Below are 15,492 nucleotides of genomic sequence, written 5' to 3' on the forward strand. Positions count from 1 at the left end.
ACATGCCTACATGTGTACCCATCAGCATCTAACAGCACCATATGCTGCCCTCATACTCATTTAAACAGCCTACATATAATGTCCCTGGAGATATGCAACAACAATGTAATGATTTATGCACACAGCGTCACATATAAACAAAACAAAACCTACATGCATGCACCAAATCATGTCAGTTAACACTTAATCCATATTAAATAAAATATGAGGATTTTATCTATCATAAGGTGTTTTTCATCTTTTATTCCATGTTAGAAATACAGAAATACAGTCAAAAAGCTATTCAACTAAAGCGCCATCCTCAGTTCTAATCAAACCTGAATCTGGAACTTTTAAAACAATGTTAGTTGCAAATCCTGACATGCAGGACTGTCGAGGTTATAATGAATTGTGGATACCTGTGCAGGTGGGCTCTGCAGTGGGTTGTTTGCTAACTGGAGGGACTGGAGCTGTTTCATCTTCCTGTAACACACCGGGATGGTCGACACCTTGTTACAGGAGAAGTCAAACTTCACCAGAGGAAGATCAGCCAGGTCTGCAGGAAGAAAGCATACACACACACACACATAAAAACCAGTTAGCTAAACAGGTCTGGTTATCTCTGTCTTGTGAGTTTTTGGATGAGATTTAATTTGGTCTTTCTGACATAGAGTTCATTTAGCCTTAATGTTGCTAGGCTAGTGTTTATAATGGGTTTTTCAACCCAAGAAGTTTTTTATAAAGCCCAATTCAACTTGCAAAAGTTTCTGATGGTCCGTGTAACCTTCTTTGCTGCCACTTGAGTGAAAACAAGTTGAAAGCTTTCCTACGTCACGTCTAACAGTATCTCAGGAAACTTTCCCAAAAGTACTAGTCTGAATTGTAAAAACCGGCTGCTGAATTTTACACATCTGGACTGTAAAACCTACACACACACACACACACACAATCACATGGCTGAAACCACTGACATATTTCTCATCACACAGAACACCGCAGCTGTTGTTGTTATGTTCAGAGGAAGTTTGTCATTGTTAGCCGTCAAGTGTCCGTTCATGTGAACTCCACCCCTCATCAGATCCAAAATACCTGGAAATACTTGTAATTGTGCTCAACTGGAGTCTCTGAGCTGTAAATTCGCTGGAAAGAGAGTGTTTAATGCACAAGGGGGATTGTGGCATGTATGTGCATATCAAGGACCAAGTGCTAAAGGTAACAAACTACAAGTTTAAAAGCTGAAAAAAAGGAGGTTTAGGTTTGACTTCATGAAATGAGTCTCCTTGAACATGGATGCTGTTGGTCATGATCTTCTGATTTACATGTTTTAACCATAAAGTGTGACAAACATGGATATAGAAGGTTTGGAGAGAATTTCTCAAAGACTGCATGAAACAGGCAGCTGAACTTCTGGGAAAATGTGTCTTTCTGAGCATCTTCAACAGTGATCACATGCTGCATTGTCCAAAAAGGACAGACAGCTTTTCATGGAGCTTCAAGGTCTGGATTTGGGTTTTAGGAAACAGGGTGGAGATGAGAAAACACCTCACAACCACCAGTGTGAAAGGCTGAAAACACATCAATCATGCAAACTCGGCCCAAAGCATTGTTTCACACACATATGCTATTTTGACACTTAATAGACCAAATCATTAATTGATTAAAATAATTGGCAGATGAATTGATAATGAAAATGACTGTTGGTTGCAGCTCTACTCAAAAGAAAACAATACTGTGAAGTATTCCTTTAATCTTTCTCTGTGTCCATCCTTTGATGTAAAACACATCACATCACTGTCATTGTCATTCCTGATCGTTTCAGGCACTCTATAAATAAGATGGACTGCTGTGTGGGTGTTTACATGATTCCTGCAACATTCAGCTAATCAGACGAACGCTGAAGACAGATGTGTGGGTTGGTGGACAGACGCGTATCCTGCAGAATGCTAATGACACATTCCTGAGGATCCCATCAATTCTGACAAAGCCATCATCACAGACTCTTCCTGACAATCTCATGATTAAAACCATAGAGGTGATAATGTCGGCTGAGTGGACATGATGAAGAGAGGGCCGACACCAGGTAGCATTCTTCTGGATGGTTACTGGATAAAAATATATTCTACTATATGTTATATTCCTGCTATGAGGTCACTGAGGACAAATGTTTTAATTTAATCCAAAGTGCTCAGAGAAACAGTGTTTTTGCTGTAAAGCAGCCACACTAGAATACTTTTGCTAGCTCATTAGGTCAGGTATTTGGTCATAAGCCAAAGCATTGGACAAATAACAATTTTGAGCAGATGGTGGCGCTGGATGAAAAGTCAGGGGATCGCTCAGGGGAACATTAATGTCTAAAAAGTCTGAATTTATCCATTATTTTTCATGTTACTTACATTAGAAAATGAGTTCCACGCTGGGAGGTTTTACAGATTTTAAATGTAGGGAAATGAGAGCGCTGTTGATGTTTTGGAATCTGTATTGGTGGAGCAAGTTTGGATCATTCTAGTCTACCAAATTTCATGGCATCAGTTTGATTTAAAACAGCTCGCCTTGATGTTTTGTTCTGTTTCATGCTGAATGTTACTGAAATAATCTACCAACACAGCACTACAAGCTTTTTGAAATATCAGCTCATCTAGGCTGGCTGTTGTGCAGTGAAATTTGGAACATTTGCTTGAAGAGTGGTCATGTTTTCTTCTTCAAACATTTCCTGCACAATAAATATTCTATTCCACCTCAGAAATATTGTGATCATCAGTATTTGTCCTGTCAGCTGAATGTTTGAAGGTACATTTTTGGAGAGCTAATGCTAACAATGATCATGTTAGCTGTTTATCAAAGGTCTGAGGTATTAAGTTGGGCATATGGTAAACTTTTAGAGGATCCCCCAACCTCCATGAAAGGTTGCAAGTTCCATTGCTTTATGTTAAATATGAATCCAATAAATAAGAAATAAACCGGAGTGAAGCAAGTAAGAGCATCCAGCTCTGTTTTAGTTTTCATTCTTATTATTGTATGTTTTGTGCGCTGTTGTAACTAAAGCATCTCGCTGCCATGGTAATGTTTCTGGCATAGAGGAAAATTCTTCCATCAGCTCCTCAGATATGATCTTCAGATTTGAGTTTGACTCCTGCCACCCCAAGCTTGGCCGACCTTTAAAAAACACTTTAACAGTCACGGTGGTCTTATCTCAGGGGCTCTCCAGTGCAGGAATGAAGTCTGCACAAGTTCAACAGATATTAAATCAAAAACAACACTCCTCCCTTTGTCAGGCTGCCGTCCAGTCTGCTCGGTCGGTCCAAGCCTCCCTGTCGCTGTGGCATCAAGCTGCTGAGCCAGATCAAAACTCATCAATCAATCTGGGAGTCCTTCATAATAGTGAGGGACAAGCTCATGCTTGGTTAGGAAAATACAGCAATAAATGCAAACAGACTGGTGCAGGGATAAAGCTGGATAAATCTTCCAGAAAACAGTTGGTAGCTGTTCATCACACTGATCAACAGGCCTGACTCCTCCGGTCTGTTTATCAAAGGCCAGGGTTTTTCTTGCATAGAGGAATTTTTGGCGCCCCCCAAAGAGGTTTTAGCCAGCGCTAAAGGAAAATCACATTTTGGCACCATCGCCAAAATGATAAGAATTGAGAATAAAAATAGCAATTCAAATCCTCTCAGAATGTGTTTAATAGCAACTGATCAAACAACTGTTGAACAAGCAGGACAAAAACTTAAATACAGCGTCACTGACTTCCAGCAGTCAAATCTCCTCTCATCTACAGCTGCTATGTGACACATGCAGCTGGCGCTGGATAAACGCAGCAGACCAACTAAGCTGCATTGTTTTGACTGGGCCTAAATGCTCCTCTGTGAAGCTAGCGCTAATGGGAAAGACGACTTCCTGTGATTTCTCGTAAAATAAAAGCAGTTTTATTTCTGGTCGAAATCTTAAAAATGCTGAATTACAACCACAGCGTACTTTTTGCATCATGTCCTGCCTGCTGTATCCCTCGCCTAAACATAACGGAGGATTTCCATCTGACACAGACAACCTCCTGCTGTGTGCTACATGTGAAAGGGCAATTCCAGAAAATGTCCGGACTGAAAGCACCTGATGCGTGCATTTTGAAGTACGTTTTTTTTAATGACTGAACGCACACCAAAAACGTTATGAGACGCATCAAACTGCCTTGACGCCCCTACTCCAACCTTGTTTCGATTTTGGAGCGTCAAATGAGGATCCAGCGACCAAAGCTGTTTTTTCTGCAACTGAAAAAGAGAGCGCGAGTGAGGGAGCGAGAGAGAGAGAGGGACAGTGAAGTGGAGGTCGAGCGAGGAGAGGGAGCAACAGTAGAGTGAATGAGAGAAATAAAATGTTATTTTCTGATTGTTTCATGGTGGTTACGTTCTAAAGCACAAATAAATAACCATCAAACACACAACAGATGCTTTACTGTGGAAACAGATGCTCTCAGTTTCATTTTCCTCCTTTGCATTTCTCATTTTCATTCATTCATTACATCCAACTAATGCAGCAGTAGATATGAAGAACAGCAGGACAAATCTGTTGGTACTGTGGTGTTGGCATTTCAAAAACGGATGTCTGCAGTGCACCATAGGAGCATCAAATGAGACGTGTCAATTATCACTTTCAGTGTGTTTGGGCCTTTATCGGTTCACCTGTGAAGTAAGTTTCCAATGAAATTCAGCTTATTTTTTCTGTATTAATATAAGTTCATGTATATAGTTGTTGATTGGGTTTCAGTTACTCAAGCATAATAGACATTTTTGTTTATCAAATAGTCAGAAATTACAGGAAAATGCATAGATTTCTGTCAAAAAAGGTAACACAGACTCATTGGGCTTCATTCACTAATATGTGCATAGAAATGTTCTTACTTTGTAGTGAAAGCAGAGCGTCCCTCCCTGCACCACTACTGAACTGTCACACTGCTGCTTAAACAGCTGCATATATCACAGTCAAATCTGATGCTGTCATATTCCATTATGGAAACTCTGATATATCGTCATCTAAAAATGGGACCAGGACAATTTTAATATAATTTCATTACATTTATGATAATGATTTAAGGATTACAATGTCTCAGCTATTAATTTTATAATTAGTAAATAAAGTGTGTATTATTAGCAATTTCACAATTTTAAGTGATGCATATTTAGGCCCAATCTTTTTTTTTTTTTTTTTAATAATTGTGGTTCTAATATACTGTTTACATTGAATAAGTATTGACTACATCATTTTTTCAGACTGTGGGTTTTGGTCTAAGGCAGTTCTAAATGTGTTCACAGAGTAAGAACAAATTCAGGCAAGAACATATTGATGAATTCCAGATTTGTGCTTTAGACATTTGTACGTATGGTTTAAGCACAGATTTGTGCGTACACACACTGTTTGTGAATGAGGCCCATTGCCACGGACTGATCATGCTTAATGTTGTGCACAGTCACCCGCCAAAGGCCCATTCTGAGCCAGGAAAAACCCTGACAGACCCACCAGTCTGTGTTGGAAGACTAACAATAAAGGAACTATTCTCATGCACAAACATTAAAAATATTTTAATTTTCGTGTCCAATCCATTATTTAAAGAGGGGAAAAAAGATTATAGAAGATTATATAGCACAAATATGGTAAGTCATCAAATCTCAGCAGGAACGAGGTTTTTACTGTCACTACTCCAACAAGGTGCACGTGTTTTTCTACATTTTGGTCATTTAACTGATGCTCTTGCTCAGTGTTCAAATGAGGTGGAAATAAGCTTTACTGACTCAAATATCAGACATCAAATATAAGAGCCACCATATGAGTGACCGAGTAAAAACCAAGCATTCAGATCAATACTATTCAATTTAGAGTACATTAGGAGCTGCACGATGCAGCAGCATTATTCATCAGTCCACAAAAAACACAGCTGCACCTCTAGAAGGATGTGAAGGAGTAAAGACACCAGGAAGGAGGCTTCTGGAAAATATTCACTGTTTCTCACTGGGGTTCAGTCCATCAAGTGAGGACTTAGAAAAACAACTCTTCCAACTCAATATGGTAGGCTCTTGACCTTTATTGATCCAATTAAAAGAAGGATTAAGCAGGCATTCTGTTTTGAAGAACTGTTATACAGTGCAGCTGCCAGGTACAACAGCTGACAGATGCTGATGATATGTAGCAAATTACAATCAGGTTCAAATTGCTACTTCACCAAAACCTTGGTTCAAGACAAAGTAGCTTGCAAAGAATTGTCTTCCTTTACATTTGGTTCCCATGAATATCCAAACAGTATTGTGGATGACTATCTTCCCTTTCCTCTGGCATCTCCATGAGGCCACATTTTTTTCAGCTAGATGCAAAAAATAGACAATCTACCGGGCTGATTGGTATAGAAACTACTGAGCACATCCCTTCTCACCAGATGAACATTTTTGATTTGAATCACCCCATGAGCTTACCTCTGTCTATCACCTGTCTTCGATTGCCGACAAGACAGGTAGTGATAACTTCTGTCCTCTACTAGGGCTGTCGCAATAACTGCAATATTTGCAATGCTGCGACAAGCCAACCATGGTGGATGGCAAGAAACTACCATAACCACGCCATGTTTTTCAGGCTATGCCCTTCTTGTTATACGCTTCAGTGCGTGTGTACTGAATGTTTGGCAGCTCCTCCGGTTCAATTCGTCTCCCGCGTGATGAGCACTAGCTACCTGGTGCCCAGCCCTCATAACAGAGCTGGGCTCGAGGTGAGCTGACTGGGGGTTGGTGCTGATGCTTGGTAGTTAAAAGTACATCTGTGTGAATATTTTGTCTGGATGATATATTTAAACTCTCCTGGGTCACCGCATCACTGAGCAGACTGCCATTTAACCTGCGAGGTAGAGTAGTTTTCCACCAATCTAAAGGCGCATCCAGCCAGACTCCATTCATAAATCCCAGGTTTACGGGGACTTGGCTGTAGGCCAACATTGTTTCCTGCCACAACAAAATTTAAAGTGTTTACCGTGTTCGTTAGGTGCTGCTGCTCCATTCAGCTGACACATTATGAGACTAACATACCTTGACTTTCATACACACACAAAAAAGGTGCTAATATTGCAGAGACTGCATACCGTGCTGTTGAACCACCCTGACTCACCGCAGGGGAAATTCCTTCACCACAACATCCCTTGCCTCTACTCAAATAGTTACCTTACAACAGAGGCTTGAAACATGGTCCACATGGATTATTATCCACAAGTTTCTTCAGAGGTGGGAGAAGAGGGCCACATGGACAGGGCTTACCAGAGGTTTCCTGCTCATTATACCTTTGGGTTTACCAGGTCTGTCCAGTAGCCTCCCCACTTCCTGCTTCAAGTCATCACCAGGTGGTGATCGGTTGACAGGTTTGCGTCTCCCTTCATCTAAGTGTTCAAGACTTACAGCCAAAGATCTGATTGTATGAAGTCCATCCATCAGTTTTGCACTGCTTATCTGCTTTTTACCCTATTTCTAATAGCCCAGCAAACTTGTGAAGGGAACTCATGTTGGCCACTTGTATCCATGTTGTCATTTTTTCAGTTATTACTCAAAGCTTATAAGGGTTGGAATGAAGATCAATCCATGAGCCAAGAGCTGTGGTTTTAGGCTCAGCTCCCTCTTCTCCATGACAGTCCAGCACAGCATCCGCATTACTGCTGACCATCCATCTTACCCTCCCTCATGAACCGGACCCCGGGATACTTGAACTTAATTCACTACAAAGTCTCTTATCAATATCAGACACTAGATAAACTCCTAAAGCACATTAAACTTGACCGTGCTGCTTCGACAGTCTGCCACTACCACAGGAGTCCAATAACAAAGAATCACACTCTGGTTCAGACCAGGTAGGTGGTTTTTGCCAATTAACCACCTCCAGGTTTCTATTCCTGGTTTTCATGTTTTCCCCTCCAAAATAATCTTCTATGTTTTCTGCAGGCACATCTGGGCTCAATCAGACAAAACTCATTTGGGACATCAACAGATACATGCATAAACGCATCAAATGAAAATGATGACAATATAAGGACTATTTTACAGATGTACATCTTTAAGCTGCTTCCCTACTGGGAGTAATGGTTCATATTTACACATTTTCGCATATATTTGTTTGAGAATATCTAATTTGAGGAACATCAATAATATAACCAACTACAGAAAAAAGCATGTGTATCTCATAATCTAATAAACTAAATCTAAATAAAATTTAAGAGGAGTAAGAGTTTAAAAATTCTCATTTTCTTGGACCCTCAACAGACCTTGGAATCACATACTGTGACTAGAGAAAGCAATTCCTATTAACTCACACAACCCACTTTTCCCAGTTCTTCTGGTGATTTTAACTGGCAACCCTCCAGTCGCAAGCCTGCTTCTCTACAGTTTCAGCCAATCAGCAGCAGCCAGCCAGTCAGACTGGGTGGTGTCTCTCCAGATGAGCCTCAGAGGCTTGTGGTTGCCACTGATCTCTGTGTCACTGACTTATTTCAGACCTTTGGGGGCTGGAGGTCGTACTGAGGGTAAAGTATATTTTTGGGGACTGGGATGGGTGTGGCAGTACATACAGAGGACTGTGTGGACTGAATGCACCTCACCATCATGTACAAATACAGATTGCTTCGTTTCAAGTCAGACGCTACCACTCGATAAAAGTAATAGCACTGGCATCTTTGGCTTCAAATGAACTTGAAAATTCATGAAAGTCTGTGAGATACAGAGATAAAGTGGGGAAAAATGTTCCGGAAGCAGAAATTATAAGGGTTCATTTGATCTAAATCCTGTCAAAGAGAACATAAATTATAGTTTGGTCTAAATTAAACTCTGAAAGTAAACAAAAGGTTGTCTAAGCATAGCTCACCATCCTTCAGGACATCGTAAGAACTGTCTGTGCTGAAATCACCCAGACACAAGACACTACTGCTGTTTAGACATAAAAAAGGATAAAAAGGATCGTTTGGGCTATTTTTAACTGCTAGAAAGATGGACTCACCTTCTGGCAGGACACAGAGAAGGTTTCGGCGTACATTTAGCTCTCGCAAAGCTTTGAGTCTGCCGATGTGACGAGGAAGAGCTGTGATCTCATTGCAGCTGATGTCCTGTGGAGGGAAAGGCAACAACATAACTCAGCAGCTAGCAGAGTCCCATTAAATACATCACTTCATTTATTTTCCCTCACAGCAGAAAGCTGCTCTCTTCACTGACAACTCACTGCTGAGTTACTTCAAATGTTTGCAGGTGCTGCTGCTGAGCATCATGACACATGACACCTGTCTGCTTGCTTCATATGAGCCACGTCTGCCACATTTAAAGGACAAGTGTGTAGGATTTAAAGGGATCTATCGGCAGAAATGGAATATAATAATCATAAGTATGTCTAAATTAGTGTATAATCACCTGAAAATAAGAATTGTTGTGTTTTTGCTATCTTAGAATGAGCCCTTTATATCTACATAGAGAGTGAGTCCTCTTCTACGGAGCCCGCCATGTTTCTACAGTAGCCCAGAACGGACAGACTAAACACTGGCTCTAAAGAGGGCCTTTCAAGTTTTTCGCAAGTTTTGCAGCCACCATAGGTTCTCCTACATGATTGGAAGGGGAGGAGGAGATCCTACTAAATCTTACACACTGGTTCTTTAAGGCTCATTCTTCCCAGTGTTAATTTTTTTTTTTAAAGTAAAAATCCTATAAATACCAATAATACACAAATCCAGGTGAAAGCTACACTGAAAAAATATAACTTTTAGTATAAATATTTCCTGATTTCTTTTTTAACATCTTGGAAGCAGATTTTGATCGGATTGTTTACTATAAACTCAGCTGAACAGAATCCTCTAGAGAGCAGCTAACAAACTGATACACTGAAACAGAAAAATCAAGAAAATCTGTTTCGTACGATGCTCCTTTTAAATGTGATGTTTTCGGGTGAAACTTGGTACATACACATTATAAACATTAAGCACAGACATGTCTAACAGCCTTACCAGCTCCATGAGGCTGTGCAGCTGTCCGATGGTCTCTGGCAGGCTGACCAGCTTGTTGTTGCTGGCGTTGAGGACTCTCAGAGGTAAACCACACAAACAGGCCGGCAGCGAGCCCAGCTGGTTACGACTGCAGGAACAGAAATCAAGGAATAAATGATGACTGTGTGACTTTATTACTATAGCAATATTCATACAGGAAATGAAGCCCAAAGTGTTTTACATTAAGAGAAACAGGTGAGAACAATTCAAAAGCCATTTGAGTTGGGACTATAGGTGCAGAATCAGCTGTCAAGCTAACCCTGACATAATAAGCTATTTCAATTCTAATAATAGTGTTTCAAAGACATAAAGAGCAAAAAATGTGTCTTTGCACACTCGTAGACAGACAGGTACGTAGGAGATGAAGCAATATTTCAAAATAGAGCTGCGACGATTAGTCGATTAATCCATTAGTTGATTGACAGAAAATTAATCTGCAACTATTTTGACAAGCTAATAATCATTTTATTCATTTATTAAACAAAAACGTCAAACAGCTGCTGGTTGCAGATTCTTATATCAGCAGAATCATCTGTATCATACATGATAGTAAACTGAATATCTTTGGATTTGTGACTGTTGGTCGAAGAAGACATTTGAAGCTCTACGAAGTTACAACAGCCATTCTCACTATTTTCTGACATTTTACAGACAAAACCATTTATCAGTTGCTCAAGAAAATAATTGGCAGATTACTTGATAATGAAAATAAGTGTTAGTTGCAGCCCTAGTTCAAAACAAAAAAAAATGACTCCTGCACACTGTCAACACTAATGCTAAATGTATTAAATAGCTGTTTTGACGAAGCAACCTTCATCAGGTGTTTGACACAGCAGATGATAAAAGGCCTGCACATACTGTATACACTATCAGCCAACAGCAGGGACCAAGCAATACATATATATATATATATATATATATATATATATATATATATATATATATATATACATATATATATATATATATATATATATATATATATATATACCTTATAGACAAAAAAAACATGTGGGAAGAGGTGGAGGAAAGAAAAGATAATGATAACACTCAACAGGAGGACTTTCCCATCAGTATGGTTGGTTATGGTTATGTAACAACTATCGTTATGAATGAGGAAAATGATTCACAATAAACTTCCAAATAGATTAGTCACAGAGGAGAAGCTAATATTGAAACAGTAAACAGGAAAGCTCATGAATATCTTTTAAAAATAGGTTAAAAAAACACAAAACAAATAAATATATAATAGAGTGGAAAGCACAATCAATATAAACATAAACTATCATAATGATAATAAACAGGAATGTATTACACTGGGACACACATAATAAGTAGACTATCCTAGGTTATATTTTTTTAGGTGGACTTCTACAAAGAGGCTGATAACCAGAGTGTTTAATTACTGTCCTGACGTGCAGACTGTATGACTACTATATGAATGAGAGCAGAACCATAATGAGCCATTCTTCAGAACATATGAATATTTAAACACAAAAATCAGCCAACACAGCATTAATATTCTATGAGGAGAGGTGAACAGTGAATGTTTGATAGAATAAATGTGTTTCTATAATGTGATTTTACGTTCACAGTGTTTACTGTTGTTTGTCTTGTATCATACAGACAACAGAAAGCCCCATGGGCATAAAAATGAATTTCACTTCCTTTTTCCTCAACATATGTATATGTCTGTTTGTGTGTGTGTGTGTGTGTGTGTGTGTGTGTGTGTGTGTGTGTGTGTGTGTGTTCTCGCTCCATGTGGACGAGCTGCAGGAAGCTCATCAAAGATGTCCTCTCAACGGGGCGGCAATACTGCAGCTAAAACGCAGAACACAATGTACACAGTGGGAGACGTCATAGGAACAAAACCATGAACTGTTCCTTTGCTGCACTACGGCTGCATTTTCAGGTAGAGATGTCCTGATCAAGTGCGTTCTTGTGTGCCCGATCCCAATTCAAGATATTTATTTTTATATTTTTTATAGCCTAATAATCTTCAAATAATCTTATATTTAACTGACTTCAGTTGCTGTACCTGGAGCAAACAAACAACAGAGTGGGACTGGATTGGGACCTATACCGATCCTTCAAAACACTGCCTGGATCATATGGAGATATATGACTACTTCTAGGCTCAGTTCTAAACAGGAAGTTGATTGAGACTGTTTTCTCTGATGTCTGTTATAAAGGCTGGGTGTGTAGCTGGTGGATTGTTTCTACTGTGCAAAGACCAATTGGCAACCACCATGGCTTGAGGCTAAAGCCAATGTTGAAGTCCCTTATCGTACAATACTACTGATGGCCACTAGATGCTCCCATTCACTCCCATTCAAAAAGCCTCAACTTCTCTCTAGAAATACTAGGTCAGTCATTGGTTTCACGTGTCATTATGGTCTCAGTGTCTAAATTCAGGCACTCTAATAAGTGTGCTGGTGGTCATTTTGGACATTTTGCTCCCTTGATAGGATTTGAAGACTTATAGTAGCTTTGATGTCTGCCATGTGGGTGTTGATTGACAGTTGGCTCACCTGCTGCTCTCCCCGGCTCTGGGATTCACACTTAGTCCAACTACTGTCACAATATTTCACTAAGTTTAATGTTACTTGATTACGATACCTGCCCTGTTAGCACAATTTAGCTAAAGTAGCTAACGTGAGCTCAAGTGTACCACACGGTGTTCCCAGTAAGCTAGCTGGACTATACATCATTTCATTCAATAAGGATTTATTGAAGAGGGAAAAAAAAGCTCTCTGAGCTAATCAGCTGGCTAACTGGCAGTTACTTAGCTCGCTAGCTGAGACAACCAGTTTTGAGAAAAATGTTGCCATTGTAAATGCGTTTTCAATGTAAGTGATGGAGGCCAAAGTCCACAGTGTGTCCACACAGTCATTTTGTTCCTCTCACACTTTATCATGAGCAGAATAATGTCTCACGTGAGCACAACAGTCCGTCTACACTCTCCTCCTCTCTGTGGCCTCCACACGTCTCACTCAACCCGCGTTCAGCGTCTGTGTCCACAGAAGCAGCTGAGAGGACAAACTACCTTCACCAGGCTGACTGACAGCAGACATTTACTGAACCTAAATAGTTTGCATGTGGGCTCCACGGGAAGAAATCAACAGTGTTTGTATTTATTGATTCATTGATACGGTTAAGAAGTTGAAAACACATTTACAGCTGGATATTTGTGATTTAAACAGCTGCCTGCTCAGATTACACTTGACTAAACAAATGGACTCAGAGGTAAAAAAAACGCGGGGGGTCTCTGTGAGACTGTCTGAGACATTTAATAAAAGTGAAGTATATCTTTCTATGTGAATCGGCCACAGCCTCCCTCACCACTCAGCGGGGGCTGGAGACGAGAGACTGTCATGTCCTCACACAGACAGCTGCTCTGATGACTTCCTCCTGTCCTGTGCATGAGCACCAACGCCCCCTGCTGATTGGCTGGAATAGTGTTGTGTGGCTCACTCTGAGCCAATGTGTTTCCATGCTCATTTACAGAGCCAGGGCTGTGTATGAGCACCAGATTTTTTTTTTTTTCAGCGCACATTAGCTATATAGACTAGGTTACATGTCAGTAACAGAGATATGTGAAATCAGACGATGGCTTCTTTATTGATGGATCATCGATAATGATATCTTGCTTTATATTATAGCAAACGTCCTTAAATGTTTCTCCTCAGTGGCCAGGCTCAGTTCTTTGAGGGTGCAAAAGCATGCATTGCACCCTCAGTTTAATATTTTGCACCCTCAGTTAAAATCTTGTATAATAAATGCCAAACACGGAGACGCACAGTCAGAATAGGCGTCTCTGTGCTCACCTGCTATTTTGGTTCATGTCTGTGCAGCAGCGCAATGTGCAGAAGGGCTGAGTGTAGATGACATACATGACATGTGAGATGCAACAATGAGTGCTTTCAGTACTAGTTCAGGATATCTGCAGGATAAATACAAGAGGATGGACATTGTACTTTGAATTAGTCAGAACTGCTTGTGGTTTAGTTTGACTTATTCCTGTTGACTCACCATCTCAACTGCGTATAAACACCTCTAGTCTAATGCTTACTCTAAAAGCCAGCCACTTCTGCTTAGAGGGAAGTCTGAACTTCAAACTGTACTTTCTAACTTTGTACTCTGGCAGCTACAAGTGGCAGTAGGAAGGGAAGGCTGTAGAGCGTCTAAAAGCTTCATCCTCTATAAACTAAACACCAGACTCGGTTACATTTCCATTCACTTCTCTGTATCATCACTAAATGCTTGATGATAAATCCATAGTCTTACACTAAATGCAGCATCAGGCAGCAGCCAGTGAGTGAGCTGGGAAATAAATATCACCTTAATCACTTTAACTTGAAATATCACTTTAATGTCCCTTTTTTTTTTTAAAACATCTTTGCCTGTTATGGCTGTACAGCACTTTGGGTGTTCTCGGTAAATAAATCAGACTGAGAAGAAGCAAAACCGAACAGCGTCTTTAAAATAGAAACACGAGCACACATAAGACACACTAACACACACACACACACACACACACACACACACACATCTTCGCCACAAGACTGTGAAACCTCCTCTGACTCAACATAAGTTAGTTTATCCAACTGTCTTCCTGTATGTGTGTACACACACACACACACACACACACACACACACACACACACACACACACACACACACACACACACACACACAGGCAGACAATGGAAAAAGCAAAGTTACAGCTGGAGTTGTTGCTGCTTTAAAGTTGGAAAAGCCTCAGAGATTCAGTCAGTAAGTATGTAATCCACTCTGTGAGAGATGTCCTGATCCCACTCTGAGTCCTTTAATAATGCTAGACTCTCTGATCCTGTATTTATATTTACCTAACCATGAGATAAGAACATCATTCATCCTGAATCAGGAAATGTTTGAGCCAAAGATGCTCAGAATACAAAGTTAAAATAAAAGACATACAGAAGATCTGCACTGCTGACTCGACATGTATCTGACACAGCTGTGGACTACATCTGACACTCCTTATTTGAATCTACACACTGAAAGTCCTTCTATTATTGATATGATATGGATGAAAGTTGCATGAACAACTAGAGAGAAGATGTATGACTTTGTTGGTCTTGTTGTGAAAGGGCCTAGATGAGAAGCTGCTACCTGAATGTTTACACTGCTCTTTGCTAATATGGGTGTGAGAGGAAAGATAAATGATTTGATAACAGGTTAGTATCCGGTCACTCAGCAAAATCATTTTTCACATTGAACACTATCATTTCACTCGTATATGTATGCGCTGTGGAACCTGGCTGTCGCTGCAACACTAACAGGCTGACGTGGACGAAACACAACAGAGTAAAGAAAGGATTAGATTTGGATCTGGTTTATTTTAGCTGATATTAATCCATTAAAATATGACTGGATCAGTCTGGTGCCAATCTTGAGACTACTGCTAACCACCACCACCACATCTCTACTGTCTG

At 40.1% G+C, this 15,492-nt stretch overlaps 1 protein-coding gene across 6 annotated transcripts in view; it reads right to left on the minus strand.

The window, feature by feature from the left end:
• Positions 1 to 15,492, minus strand: part of lrch1 (leucine-rich repeats and calponin homology (CH) domain containing 1) — a 99,158-nt gene that overhangs the window by 47,878 nt on the left and 35,788 nt on the right. For all 6 annotated transcript variants that reach the window (XM_044364985.1, XM_044364989.1, XM_044364983.1 and 3 more), the window contains exons 3-5: positions 9,977 to 10,103; positions 8,986 to 9,091; positions 399 to 535 (exon numbers count right to left, since the gene is read on the minus strand). In XM_044364985.1, coding sequence (XP_044220920.1) covers positions 399 to 535; positions 8,986 to 9,091; positions 9,977 to 10,103 — 370 coding nt within the window. The remainder of the gene's footprint in view (positions 1 to 398; positions 536 to 8,985; positions 9,092 to 9,976; positions 10,104 to 15,492) is intronic.

This window comes from Thunnus albacares, chromosome 11 (genome assembly GCF_914725855.1).
Source record: "Thunnus albacares chromosome 11, fThuAlb1.1, whole genome shotgun sequence".
NCBI classification, from domain to species: domain Eukaryota; kingdom Metazoa; phylum Chordata; class Actinopteri; order Scombriformes; family Scombridae; genus Thunnus; species Thunnus albacares.